At 38.5% G+C, this 14,667-nt stretch overlaps 4 protein-coding genes and 1 pseudogene across 10 annotated transcripts in view; 4 read left to right on the top strand and 1 right to left on the bottom strand.

The window, feature by feature from the left end:
* The window catches only part of LOC124321086 (uncharacterized transmembrane protein DDB_G0289901-like), a 122,328-nt gene that overhangs the window by 6,093 nt on the left and 101,568 nt on the right, over positions 1-14,667 (top strand). The gene's annotated exons all lie outside the window — the stretch shown is intronic.
* Positions 2,899-4,178, top strand: LOC124321094 (annotated as a pseudogene).
* Positions 5,355-6,101, top strand: LOC124321096 (perlucin-like). Its single transcript, XM_046784010.1, has 2 exons — positions 5,355-5,475; positions 5,550-6,101. Exons 1-2 carry the CDS (start codon positions 5,406-5,408, stop codon positions 5,798-5,800), a joined length of 321 nt encoding a protein of 106 aa, XP_046639966.1. The 5' UTR covers positions 5,355-5,405; the 3' UTR covers positions 5,801-6,101.
* Positions 6,236-9,482, bottom strand: LOC124321092 (zinc finger protein ZFAT-like). Of its 7 annotated transcripts, none has more exons than XM_046784001.1 (9): positions 9,231-9,482; positions 8,997-9,122; positions 8,282-8,542; positions 7,959-8,207; positions 7,696-7,902; positions 7,536-7,624; positions 6,834-7,460; positions 6,644-6,720; positions 6,236-6,564 (listed from the first exon to the last, which is right to left on the bottom strand). In XM_046784001.1, exons 3-8 carry the CDS (start codon positions 8,506-8,508, stop codon positions 6,689-6,691), a joined length of 1,431 nt encoding a protein of 476 aa, XP_046639957.1. In that variant the 5' UTR covers positions 8,509-8,542; positions 8,997-9,122; positions 9,231-9,482; the 3' UTR covers positions 6,236-6,564; positions 6,644-6,688. The 7 variants fall into 7 exon arrangements, with proteins under 7 accessions (XP_046639957.1, XP_046639958.1, XP_046639963.1 ...); XM_046784002.1 differs by having other exon boundaries at positions 9,024-9,122; XM_046784007.1 differs by lacking the exon at positions 8,997-9,122 and having other exon boundaries at positions 7,696-7,812; positions 7,888-7,902.
* LOC124311300 lies at positions 10,137-10,478 on the top strand. The gene has a single exon (XM_046775775.1). The coding sequence runs from the start codon at positions 10,137-10,139 to the stop codon at positions 10,476-10,478; it is 342 nt and encodes a 113-aa protein (XP_046631731.1).

The raw sequence follows: 14,667 nt of genomic DNA, 5'->3' as shown, positions 1-14,667 counted from the left end.
AATTTCTGATTTCAGGTCCGTTTCATCAGTCAGTGTGTCGCTCTCGTCGCTGTCAGGTTCTAGCGTCGATCTGCGTTGTAACAGCCGCGGTTAATTGAAACGCCGACGAAAAATAATTAAATAATGATACTAAATGGTAATAGTACATAGGTAATAGTACTTAAGTAATGGTACTAGTTTCTGTTGGTCTATTAAAACATTGATTTACTTGGGCGAGTTGCTGCAATTTGACGAGGATGGAATTCAAGTTGACTTGGAACTGTTTTGAAATGAAAATCAACATAGAAGCACAAAGACGCCAACACAAAGAAGCCAAATTTTTCTTTAAAAAATTACGTAATAACTGTCGAAAGTAGAAGGTATAAAGAAGAAACCGAATTTCAACACACTGGCCCGGCACTTTAGAAAGAAAAGCGACTGAAACAAATAAATTCGCAGGCATAAATCACAATTGGAGGACATTTCCGTGCTGATGTTCGTCGCAATAAAATTGACCGAGAAATGAATTGACCAGAGACTGACTCAAAAACAAAAGTCCGAAACTAAAATATCAAGGAATAATTTGCAATCTCTGTTTGCACTTGACAAGACAAGTAAAATGCAGCAGGCTGGAAATTGGTGTGGGCCTGTGGGGTGTGCCATCGAATGGGAACGACACGAGCGCCACCAACAGCGGGGCCGAACAACTCGGGCAGGCCTATAAGCTTACGTCAACGATTACGTCTTTATAACGTGAACGTTTTAGTTTACGTCGATTAAGTCGCAGTCAAACGATATCAATACATTGCAAATTTTTTTGTTAAAATTCTACCAAAATAAAATAATTAGAAGATAATGATATGTAAGGTAAGAATAAGTTCCTTCAACTTATTGCTATTGATTTCATGGCATCTATGCTTTCATCACAATTTATTTTAGAAAAAGTAAATTGAATTCTCGTAAACCAGTAAAGTCAATACATTAGATAGTTTCTTATTCATACACACTTGTTAATAGACCTATTATGAAAAAAAACCGATTGAAATTCAGTCTGTTAAAATTTTACCAGTATCGTTTGTAATCATCGATACAGCAGATTCCATGTTTGGCGATCGTCCAATGAAAACAAAAAATATTACCCTTTTAAATTTACAATTATGGTGGAGGAGCGGGTGTATTGGATAAGACGTCGCATCACGAATAAATATGATGCGCCTTGATACCAGTGTTCGAACCCCCTGGTGAGCATTGTTAGTTTCTCACACCCCCGCTACGGCGCCACTGTGATGTGATTCGGAGATCGAATAATCTGTGAATTAAGACTAGGTAGCGGGTATAGGTAGGTATAGTAACGGTAAGTTAAGCATATCCTTCATAAATCAAAAATTTCCCACTCTAACCATATTCTCCGACAACGCCCCGATTACGTATAAGCCATTACGCATGTTGCTAAACGAAATGCACATGTTATAAGATATCGCACTAGCGAAGCAGCTAAATGCGTGTATGTAACTTTCGAAGGCTTAGGACAAATGACTTAAATTAAATAGGAAGAAGCAACCTCCCGCCCCAGTTTACGGACTAAATAATAGGGCATGGCCACCGGGTGGCCCCTTTTTTTTTCGTTCTTAACAAACTAAAAAAGGTATTGATGATGTCGAATGTAAGCGAATGTAAGCTCAATAACACAAAAGAATTAGAACAGAAAATGATTAGAAAAAGGGGGGGTATGAAATAAACTAACCTGAGTTACTAAGGTATACATGCAATAGTAGCTACCAGCTTTATTTAAGGATCAGAGTATGGCGATACTGAAGTCAAGCGTTGTTTTTTTAGGCAGAAACCGCCTTTCGATGGTAATACGTATTTAGTCCGTTCAAACTCAGGGGGGATCTCTGCAGGGATCTATAATATGTTTCAAACAATGGGAATCGAACAGTTCAGTGGGCATTGGTCAACTAAATTTTTTTCTTGAATTCTTTGAACTATGTACCATACAGCAAAATAATACCAAGAATATCTAAAGAAAATGAAAGTGAAACAATTTAGCACAAAAGAATTTTTAACCCATGAAAAACCGCCAGGTTAGCGCAGATAGCTGTAATTTCATGGTTTAAGAACTCTTAACATGCTCGTTCAACAGTCGTTCAACATTTCGGAAGTAAACGCCGTTTTTGTCGCCGTTATCGGCAACACCATGAAAACGTAATGACAACAAGAATTTAGTAATCAAAATTCGAATTTATAAAAAAAAAGAAACGTAATCGGGTAACAACAGCTATTATTTCTTTTTGAAAAGCCGGTACAACAAGTTATAAGTATCAATTCTTTAAAAGTCGCTAACTCGCTAAACAGTGTTGGTGGTTACGCATTTATGTTCAGAATTTTTTCATTCGAAAATATTTAACTTGCGCTCAAGGAAATATTTATGTACATTACATTATTAAGAATTAAACATCTTACTACTTATGGTATTGATCAGTGGAACTGAAATATACGATTATTGAACTCTTGGTTCAAAAATTTTTGAAATATACACGGTGTTATCTTCTATTTGTAGATAGCTAAGGCCAACAGTTCAAATAAAGATGATTTTACTTATAAATAAAACGACCGACGATTGCCTCATCGCAATACTTTACAAGCTCATTGAGCGCATACATGTCTAGATTAACTATAACATAATGTGACCTCGTTCAATCACATGTAATCAACGTGATGGACTGTAAACAAACGGGCGCATACCTGTTCATAAATCAAACGTCAAAGTCCGAACAATCGCACCATTCCCTTTTTTATGGTTATATCCGTGTTTACTACTTGCTTGCTTATCGACGTTTGGCTCAGTACGGGGCTACTATAAATGAAGAAATGAGTGTACCAGTCGTTTCAGGAGATCTGCACTGTTCACCCACAGAAGTTCACCATGAAGTTCCTAGCTCTTTTAACGGTTTGCGCCATTGGTGCTCTACAAATTGATGCATATGCAGGTAAATAAAAAATGTAGTAAAACGTAATTCATTTCATTTTATACTCACAAATTCTATCAATAGTTGAAAGGGCAACAGTCACCGATGCTGAGCTCCAGGCTCTTTCCCAGCAGCTCCACATCGATGACGTTAACGCTGTCCAGGGTATTGTCCTTAACATGCAATCAACCACGACATCCGGAAGCACCACAGACAAAGCTCCACTACCGTTAGTCATTATTCGTATTATTATTTTTAAAATGTACTTGTGTCACTTTGTTTATTATTACCTCTTTTTAGGCTATTTACGAGCGTCCCGGCTGATGCCTTCTCCGGACCGACCATCAGCGCTCTGTTGGCTCTTTTCGACAATTACGACGAGAACTGCAAAGTGACTGAAGTGATCCCAGCTGAAGAACAGACCAAAAAACGATGCTTTCTTGGACGCCATTCTGGCCACTAGTGTTTTTCAACAAGCCCACGAATTCCTTGTTTCCAAAGGTATTAACTTAATTCATTAAAAAATTCTAGATAATATTTTATTGGTTACCAAAAACAATCAGGATTGGCTGATGCGGATATCGCCGTCTTCAAGGAGTACTTGCGTCTCATCTGGATGGGCCAATACAATCGCGGTGGGGGAATTGAAGGCTCTTCCGGACTGGAACACGTCTTCCTGGGAGAAAAGAACGGAAACAGCATTTCCGGATACCACGGATGGATCAAGTATTATCGCGACGAATTGGCCGGAAAGATGAACTACCTGGGCTACATGACCAAAATCGATTTAGGCGTGGTTAGTATTTCAATTATGAAGACAGTGTACAAAAAATATTTGATTTCTTCATTTCAATTCGGCTGGTTATTTTTATAACTAGAGCTCCGTCGTTGAAATGCCAATGAGTTGGGACGGCATTTACAAATCAATCAGTTCCATCTCTGTGTCTGGCAGCCCCTAAATCGAATTGGCCCTGGCCACCGTCTGTTTCCTGTCCAGACCCAACGCCAAGTGCCCACTCCTCGCGCTGATGGCACACCCTACACTCTGGCGTATAATGGCAACAGCGCAACACCTATGTTGGCAGCGCTTACCCCACCTATTAAATCACATTTGCCGACTGATACAACCCAAAGTATTATCACCTGCCGGTATCGAAAATTGATACATGTCATCGCACTACATTTACAGAAGCAAACATTGACTTATCTTAAGAAAATATACTAGTATGTTTAATGCTATAATACGTTAAATTGTTTAATTAGCTATTGGCGGCGGGTATGCAAAATATGTTCAAGAAAAAAACAGATGGAGTAAATCATTACTTTTTAAGGTTAAATAATAATAGAATACCAAGGAAGCCTACATTTAAATTAAAATAATATGGGAGAAAAGGGAACTGACTGTCTTTGTTTCTCGATTTAAGCATGGTTCGGAGCACCTTCCCTGACAACCCATTAATATTTGATGAGATGAGAAGACGAGATGAGAAGACGTGGTGAAAAGAGAAGATGGGATGAGTCGAAATGGGAGTGATGAGTACGGGGGGCGATTTTTTTAAGATATAAAGTAGACGAAGAGGAGAATAAGGAAACGACATTCGAAATACGGAATTCTTCATGTAACACACAAAAATGAACAGACGATACTACAAGATCACTGACCCAACAGTCAATGAAGAAATTGCGTCTACCTGTCTAACGGCGTCTAACGGTCTCGCTAAAACAAATTCAACAACTACAGGGTGATGTTGCGTACATTGATCGAAGTCGGTAAATTGAATTCGATTGACTTTTTACCCCAGTAGACCCAGATAAACTATTCCGTAATCACTTGAAAGCATTTCGGATTTCCACTTGCACAAAACGTTTCGCAACAAGTGGACAATCTTGCAACTATAATCCTTGGTATAAAAAGAGCGCTAACTTGATTAAAAGACGAGTAGTCTTGACTGGACAGTTCTGTTAGAAACGACTCCAATCTTCTTCTCCTCACTGACGACAGGCGAAGTTGGAGGCGATGATTAAAACTTCCAGAGGTCGTTGGTTCCTTTTCCTGATGACAGCAGGAGTTTTTATGCCAGCCATAACAACAGCGAACAGCAACATACCGCCACCACCAACTACTACAGGGAAGCCGAAAACTACAACCAAAAAATAACAACGATTAGGCCAAGTAAATATAATAGTATCAAATAGTAGTTGAGCGGAAATTTGTTTTTGCATAAATTTTACCTGGATCAGTTAATTTTGATTTTATTTAACAGAAGAACGTCCTTATTTCCTTGCAAGTCCGCATTTCGTCAGATGTTTTTACAAGGGTGGTGGAAAATGCTACTGCTTTGTGAAGGCGAATTTAGACGTAAGTGTTGCCGCTATTTTCCTTTTCTCTTCGACTTCCTTCACATTCTTTCTTATTTCAAGTGGGCTGGAGCAAAAGAATTTTGCAGACAGGGTGAGATGACTCTGCTCAGGATTGAAGATTATGAAGAGGATTATTCGATTTTTGGATATGGCAAATATAATCCAGGTAAGGAATTCCCGATCAATAAAATGGCAACATCATACTACTCTTTTAGATATAATCGAATGAATACTTTTTAGGACTATATTACTCGGACTACTGGACTTCGGGAATATTTTCTAGAAAAGACAGGAGATGGGAATGGGCTCCTTTCAGGCCCTACAAGCCAATGACGTACACCAACTGGAAAATGGGTGAGCCTTCCAACAACGAGGCCGCAAGTTGCGTTAGTCTACGTTTCTCTTACGGCGACTACTATCAATGGCACTGGGACAACTATCGCTGCAGCAAGACTGCCGGAGTAATCTGCGAGACAAATCCAAAACAGTAAATCGATTAAGGTGTAATCTGAGTTAATTTAATTTATACTATCAACAACTACTAACCTCCTTAATGTTCACTTTTCAATTTTAATTTAACTGGGAATAAAATCGTGGTGACCATAAATATTGACCTTTTTCAATTGTAATCGAGGCCAACAAAATTTAAGGGAATGTTAAGATAATTCTGGAAATAGATGAAAACCGTAAGTTAGTTTTGATCACATGTGCTAATTACAATTATAAAAAAGGAACTTTAAAAAGTTGTTTCACCGAAAAGTTGTCATCAATTTTCGCGGTTGATTGTGTCCTAGAGAAAGGCGATAAACCTAAAACAGTAAAAACGTTACGAAATACGATAAAATATTAATGCCGATACATGTGCAAACTGCATGAGCAATCTGCTACACTTTCTGCGAAGTTCCGAGTAAATCAACAATGGCAGATATAGTGGTACCTGGAACTTTATTAGTAATACTTCTTGGCAAAACTTATAAACAGCCGGAAAATAAAAACGTAAACCAAACACTGAAAATCAAGAATTCTCCACGACTAGTTAAGTCAAGTTATAAAATTTTAGTACCCAGGTAGCAAATACAAGAGAACACTAATATACTAAACGGAATTAAAAGGGTCAAATGGTTGGTTCCATTAGATTTGGCCGCCAGCTTTGTGATACTAAGATACATGAGCCTTTAACCCAAAAAGACCGAAGACCTTCCCGCAATACTTGAGATACGATACATCGGCAGGGCTATAAAGACTTTTCATTTTCCTGAAAATGATCAATGGTGATGTTAAACATATGAAACCCGATTACGATTAAGATCTTAGTATCATCAAATATGACTTGCCCAATTCCGTATCGATACATGAGGCGGTACGCACCTCAATCGTCCTTAAAGCCGCTTGCGTTCCGCTCCTTGTTGTCCTACCACGTCGATATGTTGGTCAAATAACAGATAAATAAACACAATGAGCTTACAAGGGCAAAATATAAAAACTGTAAAGAAAACTGATAAAAATTATAATTGAAAAACTCACGGATCAACGATGCCTGATGTTGAGAGTTCTTAACAGTGTTGATACTGAGCAAAATTATGTGTCCCACCATTTCGAGATGTTTTATCTTGTGCCACTTAATAAATGTAGGAAGTAATTCGTATGCATACTGGACAGCTTTGAGGGAAGGGTTGCTTTCCATCGATCCTTCAATGTCTTCCCAGACGCAAACTGCCATTTTAGAAGCGCTCCACAAGTATTCGAAGCATTCGATGGCTTGAGAACGCATTTCAAACTTCACAGAATCACGAATTTCAATCGTGGTGGAAGCGGAAAGTTCTAGTAAACGCTCCAGTAGAGAAAGAATCCCAGAAAGGGTCGTTGATGGCGAAATTTGCGCCCTTAGTTGGCGAGCCTCTTCCTGGATTGAGTTTAGCCGATGAGATGGAGTCGCCCCAACTGGCCGCGATTGGCTTGACGATGGTGGGTGTAAATCTGGAGGCTCAACTCCCACGACAGATGAAGGGGAACTACTGTCATCGCTTCTCACTTCCATGTCTACAACATTCTCTAAATCAGTGATGTTCTCCTGACTTGATCTGTAATGTAATGCTGAATGGGGTTCCGGACTTGCCACGTCTTCTATTTGAAGATCAGGTGGGTCTTGCTCTATGGAATGTGAAATACATGTAAACAAACTGACTGACAAAAATATTTAATAAAATTGATTTAAATGAAGATCACCTTTAATTTCATTTTCATCATTTATACTGAACCCTATCGGTTCCTCCTCGACATCCGTCTGTTCACGGTTTTCGCTGCTATGAGTAGAACTACACAATTGACGAATGAGCATCATCTTCAGTGAATTAATTTTGGCAGATTTTTTTTAAGTACGACTTACTTGTCAATCACCGACGAAGACGACGACTGTTCGTCATCTGATTCATGCAATTTCATGTGTTTCATTAAAATAACCATTCGTGCTGCAGAATATTTGCAGAGAGTGCATTTGAATTCCCTGGTATGCATATTTTGGTGAAGAAGGAGAGTAGACGGATATTTAAAGTTTAGATCGCACATATCGCATTGATACCTGTTTGAAGTGGTGCTTCAAAATGCAAATCAGTAAACTGTTTTCAAAGCAGCTAATAGTCTGTTTATTACCTTTGGTGATGCCGTGTTGCGGCGTTCTGTTTCAAGGACTTGTTTTTGACAAAAACGCCGCCATACTGCATATACTTGGACCTTTTCCCGTGTTTGTGTTTCATGTGGTTTTTCAGACCATTTTTGTAGTTGGTTTCGTATTCGCAGAGGATACACTTGAATTCCTTGGAATCACCGTGGACATAGTTCTGATGATTTTTTAGTACAATTTTGGAAGTAAAATTTTTATCACAGTCAGGACATTTGTATCTGAAATTTACGACAGTTAATAATTTGTCAAAATCAGTTCACATTCAATTTTAATTCAAATCATTTCGACTTACTTATGAAGATGTCTTGTAGAGATGTGGTTTTTAAGGTCCTCTTTGCTGGTAAAACTGTTACCGCAACACTCATTATCTCCGATAGTCTTATCGTGGACTTTCTTATAGTGGCCATTTAACCTCCACCGCAAATCGTTGCTGTAGGGACATAGTGAGCAGGCGAAAGAGCCTTTTTCTTGGACAGAACGCCACTTGTGTCTCCTCCCGACTTTTGGCATTCTATCCATTTGATGTCACCAAAACCTAAATCTGTTGGCTGAGCTAGGATGTAAAACAAGCAATTAGATATATGTACTTGGAATCTTAGTCAATATCAATTTCAGTGACACATTTAATTGTTATAAGAGCATAGATATAAACTAGAGGGTAGACTGTAGAGGGATCAGACTTACACTAATAAGCTTCAAATGTTGTATAGCTGAATTCCAAACAACGATTTAGCCAAAGTTAATCAAATTTACTTTCCTATGCATCTCAGCACACAATTTCAAACTGGAAAAACTCCCTGCCTAATACATACTTTTTGTCTCAGAGTTAGAACATGATCTTAATTGATGGGGTCATCTTGCAAGCATCACAAAAGGTAATAAACATATTATTAACTGCTTTGAAAACAGTTAACTGATTTGCATTTTGAAGCACCACTTCAAACAGGTATCAAAATATCAAAGCTTTAAATTTTTCAAAAAAATCTAAACTTTAAATATCCACTTACTCTCCTTTATCACCAAAATATTCATACCAAGTAAGTAATTCAAATGCACTCTCTACAAATATGTCTCTTAAAAAACCACATGCACAACTCCAAGTTTGGGATCCCTTCAGCGCCTACAGTACACAACTACACAAAATATATTAATTACTTAATTTTGATGGCCCAGTTAATTCGGTTTACTTTTAGCCAAATACTGACTGTGCTGACTAAAGACATAATTTGTTGTAAACTTACCTTAAATGGTCTTCAGACGATAAAATAAGCATGGGCGACGGTTTCCGATTTGTGAGCCCAAAAAAGCTTCCACACGTTAAACAAGATAAGCTTCGACGTTACTTTAAATTTATTCTTCCGCTATTTTTCTGATACAAAATTTTATTTTTGAACTTCTGGAAATGAAATTTTGGAATTCCTTTTGTTTTTAACTCGATTAACTTCATTCATCATGACTAACAGAGTAACAGCTGTCAGCTGAGGCAGTGTTGTCAATTGCCGAAATAAGTTTCAATTTTTTATTCAGTCTACATTCTTCAAATTAAAATTAGCTAATTTAAAGTCATTAGTATTCTCCAAATGAACTAACAAATCCAAATGAACTAAAAGAAAAAGGACGAAAATTAGAAGATAAAGTAATCAATGCAACAATAAGCGCTAAAAGAGGAGGGGAAGAGCAATGGCCGAAAAAAAATAACTATTTTTAAAAATACGAACATTACCTAGATAAGGTTATCTTAACACGTTCGGCATCGCACTATTTTTAAAAAACTGACCTTTTAAGTCAACTATAGAGTACATTTATTTTTCGTTTTTACGGTCAGTGACTTTTCCAAAATCCCAGATTCTGACACTCCCTCCCTCCCTAGCAATCCACTTTCTCTATCATCGTCTGTGTTCACTTTTGAACAGATATATCCAATTACTGCAGTTTAAGGTGTCTTTTTCCCTAGTATATAAAAAGACAGACTTTTTTAGAAAAGAGCACAGTTCCTACCATCTCCTCGGTGACAACTGACAAGTTCAAACTTCACTCAGTAATGCACAACAATTTTCTTGGCTCCATTTTTCAGTACACCCTCAATTCTATTTTATTTTACCTTAGGTATTAAACAGAAAAGGAAAAATTCGCTAGAAAGTATAACCATGGCACCCAAATCATTTCAAATCCGCTGGTTCTTTTGGATGCTGGTCGCAGGCGTCGCTTGGGTGTCATCAGCTGAAGAAAATCAATTCCGTCAGTACAATTATGGTGACAATGGGCAAACTATTTGGATGTGGAACTGTGACTGGATTAATAACGACATCGCCCAAAAGCCAAGCTCCGCAGACCAGTGCGGAGGCGTCTGCATTGCTAATCCCAATTGCAACCATTTTACATGGACCAATGGAGTTTGTTACATGAAGAGAGCCAAACTCCCAACCGAAAATAGAAGAGTCAATGGCATTTGTGGATGGGTCTTGAGTCGTGCATATTGGTCTAGCTAAATGTCAACAAATGTTTGTTGTTACGTGAAGGAAAAATTACATGTGTTGTTACTGTAAAAATGTGTTGTTACTGTTAATTATGTAATGCACCTTTAGTATTTCCGGTGAAATGTTAAAAAAAAAGGAAGAAAAAACAAATTTTTAAAAGACTTTTTGTAATTCATCGATAGCTTCAAACGTATTACATTGAAGACAAAAAGAAATTAATTGTACGATCAGAACTTTGCTTTCAGTTATGGTTTACGCATTAACCGGTTTCTTGTGATTCATCCGGTTGTCAGAGGCAGAAGCCGAGTTCGTGCGGATTTCAGCAGGTTCCAGGCCATTAGTCTCTGAATCCGGTCCCGACTCATATTCTTCCGTGTCCGTGTTGCTCTCGTCGCTCTCAGATTTCAACGTCTGTGTCGTTGCATCCGATTTCTGTATTTTCACGTCCGGTTGTTGAGGGACTGTGGGTGGAGTTGCCGCTCGTTCCAGAGCCTCGAAGCAGGTCAGCAATTGTCTCTGTCGGGTCGGGGTGATCGAATCACAATTTTCTCCGGGTTCAGCGATGAGCAGCGTCGTCAGGAAGAGGCAGAGTTGCTTAACCGATTCTTCAGCGACTCCGGCCTCGAGACGGTAGATTAAAGTCTCGGCACAGTCTGTGATCCAACCGTCCGGCACTCCAGGCATTTCTCTCTTGAAAATGGCGGCCATCAGTTTGACGTTGTTGAATTTTTCGAGTCTCGACTTGCCATTTTCATCGTCACTGTTAAGCGGCCGGTTGAATTCCTCGACGGCGAGTTGGAACAAGAGACGGACGATGTTTTGTGTCCAGCCTTTCTGGTCGCCGCTCCTCAGTCGCTTCAACAGTTTGGCGTAAAGATGAGAAATGTTTCCGTTTTTCAAAGCTCTGCTGAGAATGGCATCGACGAGGTCTTGTTCCGCTTCCGATCGATGAAGTTGGTGGTAATTCATCAGGACTTCGATGCCATTCGCCACACTCTCGATTGACTCTGGCGTATTCTTCAACATGTCCAGGTAGCGGTTGATTTGGTTGCACCATTCCAAACGAGAGACGACAAGAGGTGCCACTTCATCGTCCATTCCGTTTTCTATGAACGCCGCCATTGTGGATTGGATTCGTCGTTGGAATCTCATCGACTCGGGTTGGCCATCTTTGCGGGTCGGTTGTACTGGTAATCCTTGCAGTTTCAGCTCCGATTTGGATGGAGATTTTATCAATGTGCGTATTGTGCGAACGCACCAACTGGCGAAGAGACCCGCAAAGATGACAACAGTAGAGACAGAGACGAGAGAAATAATCATGTTGGTGGAAGACATGGTTGAATTCAAGTTTTGATCTGTGAAATTCGATTTACTTTAGAAGTCTTCGGTCCCCTATAAGTAACCTTTGGTCTGACTTGCAGCAGTGGCATCCCCATTTTTCCTAGTTTAAACGGTCCTAAAAGTAAAATTTAAATGATTTCAAATTAGTAATCATGATAATCAAATGTAAAATATTTTTCCGAATATTACTCAATAAAAAATAGTTCAAATGGTTTAATATTAAATTAGTAAACTTTAATGTAAATGCGTGTAAATGTGTAAGTCTTTACATAACCAACGCTTTCCTTGTTTTGAAATGAAAATGGTTGCAGTGGCACTGTTGCCGAGATACGAAAAATTAATTTTTTTTTAAATTTTAATTAATTCATTAGATTAGAATTCAATTAATTTTGAAAACGTGACGTGGGTAAAATTTGAAAATGTTGATGTTGAAACCAGTGCCATCTGCCAATCACAAATCTGATTAGGACTTTAAATGTTTACGGCCAATAACAGTGTGTACACACTGATAAGTTATAAGCTGCCTCTAATATTTGTTAATTTTAAATTAGTTTAATACTTAAGATAGAAAAGCAAGCTTATCAGCTCGCCGCGAAGGGATAGTCATAGTCGTAAGCCTGTTGAAAACTGTCTTAAATGACAAATCCAGGGCCTATGATTAAGTCGGACTTATTCACAATTCATATTTTTCTTCACAGACTTTTTGGTCTTAAAACGGGATTTTTCCGTCACAGTTCAATATCCTTGCAAGTCATTTACGTTTAGTTTGCTCAATTCATATTTTCCTACTTGAACAAATAAAGTTCAATAATTGAATTTTTAAAATAACCATCTTTTAGTTTAAAAACTGCAAAACTTAAATACAAATCTGGTTATTGCGTCATGGTTGGGTCATCAAAGATTGCGCCATCACGGCGATGCTATGGATATCTGGTGGTGATTAATTTGGACCTAAATTGAAAAAGTTGTAGTCGCTACCGCCAGATGTCACTAGTCGTAAAACAATTATTTTAGCAGTTTTTCATTAATTACGGGAAAACTAATTAAGTAAATGAAATTATTTTTGTTCTGGTCGCGCCGCATATTTTTTGTGTAATTTTTAAGACCAAAAAGTCTGAAATCTGTCGTGAAACTCCCGAGCTATGGAGCGTTACATACATACAGACAGACAATTAGCTTCGCCCTTCGGGCTCGCAATTAATGGTCTATCTATATTGAAATATGTGGGTTTAAAAAATGTGATGTCGATGAAACAAAATTAACCGATATCCTAGTAAAACATTAAACGCTAAAAGATAGAAAAGCAAGCTTATCAGCTCGCCGCGAAGGGATAGTCGTAAGCCAGTTGAAAACTGTCTTAAATGACAAATTCAGGGCCTATTGTTAAGTCGGACTTATTCACAATTCACACTTTTCTTCACATACTTTTTGGTATATTTCAATAAAAAATATTCGACAAGAAAGAATTGATTTTAAACTTAACACGTTATTTTAAACTTAAAACGTTAAGTAAATGACAAGCACGTTAAGAATGGAAAGTGGAATTTAAACCTAAGGTGAAAAAGTTGTAGTCGCCACCGCAAGATGTCACTAGTCGTTAAACAATTATTTTAGCAGTTTTTCATTAATTACGGGAAAACTAATTAAGTAAATGAAATTATTTTTGTTCTGGTCGCACCGCATATTTTTTGTGTAATTTTTAAGACCAAATTGTCCGAAATCTGTCGTAAAACACACGAGTTATGGAGCGTTACATACACACATACATACATACATACAAAGTGACATGGCTTTTTTTTTCTGCGTATGCGGTTATTAGCTTCGCCCTTCGGGCTCGCAATTACAAAAATGTCGCGAAAATCAATTTGCGAGATGCCTCGACAACAACTGAAATGATATAAGAGCACAGCCAATCCAACGAAATATGTGAATTGCGAATCAGATCGAAAAATGGCGAATAACGGAGAATTTCGAAGCCCCTTAAATAGCTACGATGACGGCACTTGCGCTATTTGTCTGAGTTCGCACGTCAACAAATCGACACCAAACTGCGGCCATGTCTTTTGTTTCCGATGCTTGATTGACTGGTGCCAGATAAAGCTGGAATGCCCAACCTGCAAGCAACCGTTCCAGAACTTCCGCCACACCATCCAAATTCGACCGACTGGCGACCAAATTTTTACACCTGATCCTCCCGCCGCTCCTGTCGAAAATCCTCGCGTCGAACAAATGGACTTAACAGTCGTCAACGAAGGCCATTTTGAATCGTGGGTGATTCGAATTGCCAACCGCATGATTGTCCTTCCCATGCCGATGTCCAGTCACGAAAGAATAAACGATCCTGGATTTCGACTCTTATTCTTCAACTTTTTGAGCCGCCATTTCGACGTCAACGTGTCTATTAACATATTAATCGACATGGATAGGCTTGACCAATGATGAGTCTAAATCTAAGTCTGACATTTCAAATCGTGTGTTACGCATTTTCTGAAGAGACATTGAAATACATAACAATTCTTTTAAAAACTATGACTTTTTTGAATTTTGTTATTCTCAAACTAATAACATAATTTCGCTCAAAAAGATATGGCATATCGGCAAATTGCAATCTAAATCTTACCAGTAACCGGAGCCCCGGTCAAATCCGGGGAACTTTGGTCTAGCGTAAAGTCGGACTCTTTTTCTATTCGCTTTAGCTAATTCCACTATATGGCTGATGGGGCCCCACAAATGCCCAAAGTTGGATTCCGTTTTCAAGGATTTGGCTCGACCTCAATCACGGCCGCCATTCCCAATTCCCAGACTATCCGTCCATTACCAACCCATTTGGACAAAAAGATCCATCCACGTGATTGGACTT

This window comes from Daphnia pulicaria, chromosome 1, assembly GCF_021234035.1.
Source record: "Daphnia pulicaria isolate SC F1-1A chromosome 1, SC_F0-13Bv2, whole genome shotgun sequence".
In the NCBI taxonomy this organism is placed as follows: domain Eukaryota; kingdom Metazoa; phylum Arthropoda; class Branchiopoda; order Diplostraca; family Daphniidae; genus Daphnia; species Daphnia pulicaria.
Note: the sequence above shows the minus strand (reverse complement) of the source record. Positions and strands in the feature narration are given on the sequence as shown.